Raw genomic sequence first — 6,675 nt, 5'->3', positions numbered from 1 at the left:
GAATGAAATTCATTTATTAGTGTAGGATATAGGAACGAGAACAAAAATCTAAATCAGCACCAATACACTTCATAGTCATGATAAGTAATGTTACATTTATATAGTCAAATCTTGTATGACCAAGGCTAATTATTCTGTATAGTTTGGATATGTTCCAGTCAATGATCAAAAAAAAAATGGAAGAGCATCATGGTGGTACAACGACTAACTAAATGCTACTCTGTTTTTAATCATTTCTGGTGTCTAATGCAACAACTTGCACACAGATTTACATGTTTGCAGTTTCATGTAAAAAAGACTGGGTATGAATAATTGTTAATATGGTGCCATTTATGTAACATTTTTGGAAGGAGTCTCCAGTGTCAGAATATCATGTGCAAAGCTTTCTGAAACAGGATGGAGTCTTCAGTAGGGGGAGCTTTTCAGTTTCTTATTACCTTCAGAAGTGAGAACATGAGATGCTGAGGCTGGTGAGAGAATGAATGTTTGTAGCTGCTATAATGTAAGCGCTACCATGAGCAAAAATGTTTCATGGACCTTCTGCAACAGTAGCATAACTATCAACCGATATAATGGATCCTAAATCTTTAACTTGTTAATTAATAATAATCCTTTGCATTGGGAAATCATGCATCACACCACTCCAGCATTGAATATTTTCCTATAACAGCACACTCCAATGTGTTTTTTCCTTTAATTATTCAATCATACTATTCGTTGCTACGTTCAGACGCTTCTGTTATTGACATGAGTGATGTTTTCAGTGTTTTATTCAGTGAAATGCCATGTCTGTATGACAGAAGTGCAAATAAATGCTGACAGGAGAGTCTACATTCCATCAGGTCTATAAAGGCATTCACAGTATTTTATGTCTGTCATGTGTGAAAACCTCAGTTAACATTCAGCACTCACACTAGATGATATCTAGTGTAGTAAGTCTTTAGATCCAGCGACAACATTATTGAAAATGGAAAAGGTAAGAATGAAATTTACATTTAGTTTTTATTTTAATTTAATATTAAAATGTTCAATTTAATTGTACAAATACTAATTCGGCTCAATTCTCAAATACTCAGCTATTTTGTAAACAAACAAAATTAATACTAAATTAATACTAATTTCTTATTCCATCTAGTTTCACATATGCATAAGACTTAAAATGCAGACAATTTTGATTCTGGAAGAACTTGCATTTTTCCTTGTTCTATTCTCCTCTTTTCTCTATCCTTTACAATTTAGATATATATAGTTTATTTTAAATCAATTCACTATAATGAATTGGCAGAGTAGGCGTTCTTTAAAACTCAGTGTTTTTCAAACTATAGTCAAATACAATTATAGCTATTTTGTCATTGTGTAAATCAGCTTCTCTGGTGTTTTATTTATATCTGAACTTTTCCACAGCCTCCTGTTCCCGCACCTAGAAAAAGGAGAGAAAACTTGGTAAAGCAAAAAGACATAGGTTCAGAGGAATTCTCAAATGATATGGTATGTTATATTATTACATTTTTTATTTAACTCAAGTGTTTTTGAGAGAAAGAAATTGCTTTGTGCAGCTCGAATTTTCAGGTGCTGAATAATTAATGATACTATTAAAAGCTATATCAAGCTTGTGCTACCATTGAAAATAAGAGTCTAAACCTTTGTGTCGGTGTGATAGCCCATGACCCAGAATAAGAAGCCACCACCAGTTCCACCTAAAGTCCTCAAAATTGTCCGAGCAGGTGGGCAAGCTCTACCTGGCATGGTGCGTTCCTACTCTCAACCTGAATATGTTGGAAAGAAAGGACAGGAGTTAACTGTGGAGGTAACCTGGGACTGCATTATTTTCATTTACATATAACAAATTAATAAAGACACACAAAAAGTTGGTCTAAGTATGACAAACCCCAATTATATATTACAATTATATATGGAAGGAATAATCCACAATGGGGTATGATGTAATAGGAAAATAATAAATGATGGGGTGGTGTGACAATTATTATTTTATTATTATTTCAGTAACAACACATCAAGTGTTCTGTTCTTCTTATACTGCAGCAAATCATATTTAATTCAATGCCAGGTTAATGATTTGTTTAGCTGCGTAATGATGATCTAGTTATGTTTAATGTTTTATAGATGTAAATACATATAAGCAAATAAAAAAACATTTTCTTTTTATTTTATAAAAAAAAAAAAAAAATTATTTCTAAAAATATACCATTTTTTTTTGTTTCTTATGTGGATTTCAAGGAGAATAATGCAGAGGATGGCATCCGATCCCTGACACTGCAGGATACAAGTCAAACTTCAGGCGAATCCAGTGATCAGGGAAAGAATACAAGTGCTAGAAGTAATGTGAGTAAAGTTATATATCTGTTAGCTGTTTCTGAATTGTCCATCAGTTCTACCAGCTGTAATGCAGTGGTTTTCAATCGAGTCCTATACTATATGCTCAGACAAATACTTAAACTGTACTATAGATATCCAGATGCCTAATAATGAAAAAAGAGTAGATGACAGATTACAAATTACACATGAATACAGCCCCTTGATTTTTACATTTTTGTATAACAATTTAAAGAGAATCTTCAAAACACATTCTTGATTTTTTTTTTTTAATTTACAATTTCATGTGTTTTTAGGTATTGACTCAGCAGACTTGGGTTATGAATTCTCAAATGTTATATCAGAGAAGTGTTTCTCTTCCGGCGCAGAGCTCAGCTCAGAGACAGCAGGATGAAGAGGTTGCTAAATGTCAAGTGTCACAATCAAATTTGTGTACTCCGTAAAGCCAATTCTCATGAACTGTAAAGAAAATCTGTATAATATTAGGAATAACTAGTCATTTTCATTTTCTTAACTGATTTGTTAAGCAATATCACAATTTCCTATTGAACCTATGTGTCAAACCGTCACCAATATCGTGCACAGATTTTAGATCTCATCAGAAATATACAATGCGAGTATATGACTTAGTGCTGTAGTATAGCTACATTTTTTTTTGCCTCTCATAGCACAATGAAGACATTATGGGGTGGTGGCACTCGGAGGAACGTAAGTTTAATAACATTATGCTAGTAGATGTATTATTCAGAGACTTGTGCACACAAGGTATAGTTTCAAATTGGCATGTGTCACTGTTTATCTTATGTGTGACTCTGACGTACAATTCTAGCACGTCAGTCCGTATTTTCTAGCCCAGATTTTTTTCGACTTTGATGTATTCTCCCTTACGTTGCTCACTGCACATCCTGACTGTCAGTGTGAACAGAGCTGCCTCTGGTTTTTGTATGTTTGTTTATGTGTCTATATGCATTTTGTTTTAATTCGTATCTTGCCCCTGTCCTGTCATTGGTTGTCTTATAGTCTGCGTATTTGAGCTCTTATTTCCCATTGCTCCATTGACAAGTCTCATTGTTTGTTTTGTTTGTTTCTGCGTTTCACAAAATCCTCTCTAAATATGCATAACTTTTCCAGCATAAATATTCATACACATTTTAGACTTAATTCAAATTAAATCTAAGTTTATTAAAATCTGTCTGATATTGAATATGGACCATCTTTCTTTTCAGCCTGGAAGAATTATACTGACACAAAGGAAGATGATGCAAAGTAAGTGTGACTGTAAGACATGAATGCTTGTATGATTTAAGACTGATGGTTTAGACGTACGTTACAGTTGAAGACACTTAGGGTTCTATTTTTAACTCAATCACATCATATCTATGCTATTGGTCTAGAATGGGCATTTTCATTTCATTTCATACATTTTTCTTTTTTTCTTGACATTTGGATTGTAAAAATTCAGGACCTTGAATTCGATGAAGCTTCCACTCATTGCCTGTCTTTCTCCATTTCTCCCTCAGAACATTCACACAAAAAGCCAAAAATCTAAAAAAGGCTCTTAAAGTATATGATCACCTAAGTTGTGATCAAGGAGCAAATCTGCAGGGTCACATTATAGCGCTAAATGAAGTGGCCAATAGCATTGACAAGGTCCATAAGGGGGTGAAGATAGCAGGTATTACCGGAGGCGCTGCAGGGGCAGTAGGGATTGCAGCTGCTGTTGGAGGTGTCATACTTGCCCCAGTGACTGGGGGGGTTTCATTAGCAGTGACTGCAGTTGGAGTTGGAGTTGCAGCAGCCGGAGGAGTCACTGGAGCCTCAGCTGCCATCACCAACATGGACAGGAAGAAGGTGGAAACAATCCTGCAAGACCACTGTACACAGATAGAGGAATTTGAGAAATGTGTCAAATTTATCGGTACACATATCGAAGGTCTGAAAAAATACAACCTGTCTACATTGAAGGGGGTGGATTGGACAGCAGTGAAGATGGCTAGAATGGCACATAAATTAGGAGACAGTGTGGGAGTGATCGGCACAGTCAGCAAGTCCTTGGGTCTGATCCAAGGCTTTACGCTCGGCATGGACATGTACTTCAGCAAAGAAGACTCCAAGCAGCTGAAGAAAGGCTCAGAAATCAAATTTGCCAATCAAATCCGCAAGGTCTCAAAGCAAATGCAGACCAGCCTTGATCAGCTGATGGAATTTAAAACAACAATGAATTCTGATGACGGGGGCACGGTGGCTTAGTGGTTAGCACGTTCGCCTCACACCTCCAGGGTCGGGGTTCGATTCCCGCCTCCACCTTGTGTGTGTGGAGTTTGCATGTTCTCCCCGTGCCTCTGGGGTTTCCTCCGGGTACTCCGGTTTCCTCCCCCAGTCCAAAGACATGCATGGTAGGTTGATTGGCATCTCTGGAAAATTGTCCCTAGTGTGTGATTGCGTGAGTGAATGAGAGTGTGTGTGTGCCCTGCGATGGGTTGGCACTCCGTCCAGGGTGTATCCTGCCTTGATGCCCAATGACGCCTGAGATAGGCACAGGCTCCCCGTGACCCGAGGTAGTTCGGATAAGCGGTAGAAGATGAATGAATGAATGAATGAATTCTGATGACATATAAAAACCCAGTTTGTTCCTATATTGTATCTGGGGTGTTTGCAGATTATTATTATTATTATTATTATTATTATTATTATTGTTTTATTTTATTATTATTATTATTATTATTATTATTATTATTATTATTATTATTATTATTATTATTTGTATTTTCATTTTATTTTTAATTATTTTATTTTTATTGGATTATTTGTGGATTATATACTAACATATTATTATTATTATTATTATTATTATTATTATTATTATTATTACTACTACTACTACTACTACTACTACTACTATGAATGCCAACTTCCCACTATTCAAATAACTAGTTATTAAAAAGAGAGATAAGATATTTTAAATTCCATGTGGTGATAAAGGCATACAGGGAAATTTTATTTTGAGGCCAAACCTGACAGAAAAAAACGCACTGAGAAATTGAGTAACAATATAGACAATGTAAAACTACATTTATGTATTAAAATGTTTATTAAAATATTTAAAAGGGAATGTTGTTTTAAACCTGTGAAATTAAATGAACATCATACTCTCATGTAAAAAAGCAACTTACTTATACTTAAAAAAGCAAATTACTTATTTAAAATTGATGTAACCCAGTACACATCATTTCTGTTCATTTGCTCTCATATACCTGACTATTGCTACGAAGTTTGCTCATGAATTAATCAGAAAGAAATAAAAGGGAACCAAAACCAGCATTGATGGCTCTTGTTATTTGGTATTGTATGACAAATAATTTTACATTTGTTGTGATATATCTTGTGTCTGACTATAAAAAGAAATACTACTATACTATGCCATAAAATAAATTACAACTACTACAGTAACGTCATCAACTATTACTACTACTACTACTACTACTAATAATAATAATAATAATAATAATAATAACAATAATAATAACAATAATAATAATAATTATTATTATTATTGTTATTATTATTATTGTTATTGTTATTACTATTATTATTATTATTATTCTCTGAATCTTCTGGACTTTTGTCTTGTTCTGGTCCCTAAACAGATACAATCCTTTCTTTAGATGCCAAACTATGCTGAATCATAGATGATGAATGTAAATTTTTATTTCAGATTCTTCTTATACTTCATTGAATTTTGAGTAGTTCTGCAAGTGTAACTCAACTAATGTTGCTGTTATATTACAAAAAGTACCCAGAGGGCAGCATTGTACCGTTTACTGTCTATGACTCTACTGTTTATACACACGTGGACAAAATTGTTGGTACCCTTCGGTCAATGAAAGAAAAACTCAGAATGGTCACAGAAAAAACTTTAATCTGACAAAAGTAATAATATAAAAATTCTATGAATGTTAACCAATGAAAGTCAGACATTGCTTTTCAACCATGCATCAACAGAATTATTAAAAAAAAATAAACTCATGGAACAGGCCTAGACAAAAATGATGGTACCCCTAGAAAAGACTGAAAACAATGTGACCAAATGCACATGTTAATTCAAGGTGTGTTCACTAATTAGCATCACAGGGGTCTACAATCTTGTAATCAGTCAGTGGGGATATATATAGGGCTCCAGGTAGTCACTGTGTTGTCTGGTGACATGGTGTGTACCACACTCAACATGGACCAGAGGAAGTGAAGGAAAGAGTTGTCTCAGGAGATTAGAAAGAAAATTATAGACAAGCATGATAAAGGTAAAGGCTATAAGACCATCTCCAAGCAGCTAGATGTTCCTGT

The 6,675-nt window shown here is 34.4% G+C and overlaps 1 protein-coding gene and 1 long non-coding RNA gene across 2 annotated transcripts; both read left to right on the top strand.

Annotated features, from left to right (window-relative positions):
- Window positions 1–881: 881 nt before the first annotated feature.
- On the top strand, window positions 882–1,779 carry LOC132844038 (uncharacterized). The gene is made up of 3 exons (XR_009648327.1): window positions 882–976; window positions 1,405–1,488; window positions 1,661–1,779. It is a non-coding gene; the product is annotated as an uncharacterized LOC132844038 (long non-coding RNA).
- A 1,227-nt stretch (window positions 1,780–3,006) lies between these two features.
- On the top strand, window positions 3,007–4,584 carry LOC132844787 (apolipoprotein L3-like). The gene is made up of 3 exons (XM_060868596.1): window positions 3,007–3,042; window positions 3,561–3,600; window positions 3,855–4,584. The coding sequence occupies exons 1-3, from the start codon at window positions 3,018–3,020 to the stop codon at window positions 4,582–4,584; spliced, it is 795 nt and encodes a 264-aa protein (XP_060724579.1). The 5' UTR covers window positions 3,007–3,017.
- Window positions 4,585–6,675: the final 2,091 nt, after the last annotated feature.

This window comes from Tachysurus vachellii, chromosome 4 (assembly GCF_030014155.1).
Source record: "Tachysurus vachellii isolate PV-2020 chromosome 4, HZAU_Pvac_v1, whole genome shotgun sequence".
In the NCBI taxonomy this organism is placed as follows: Eukaryota; Metazoa; Chordata; class Actinopteri; order Siluriformes; family Bagridae; genus Tachysurus; species Tachysurus vachellii.
This window is presented reverse-complemented; position numbering and strand designations above follow the sequence as displayed.

Excerpts from the sequence above, each read along its gene's own strand:
- LOC132844787 (XM_060868596.1), top strand. The coding sequence starts at position 3,018 with ATGGGGTGGTGGCACTCGGAGGAAC. Across the intron at positions 3,043-3,560 it reads GTGGTGGCACTCGGAGGAAC|CCTGGAAGAATTATACTGAC; the intron begins GTAAGTTTAATA and ends CTTTCTTTTCAG. Across the intron at positions 3,601-3,854 it reads ACAAAGGAAGATGATGCAAA|AACATTCACACAAAAAGCCA; the intron begins GTAAGTGTGACT and ends TTTCTCCCTCAG.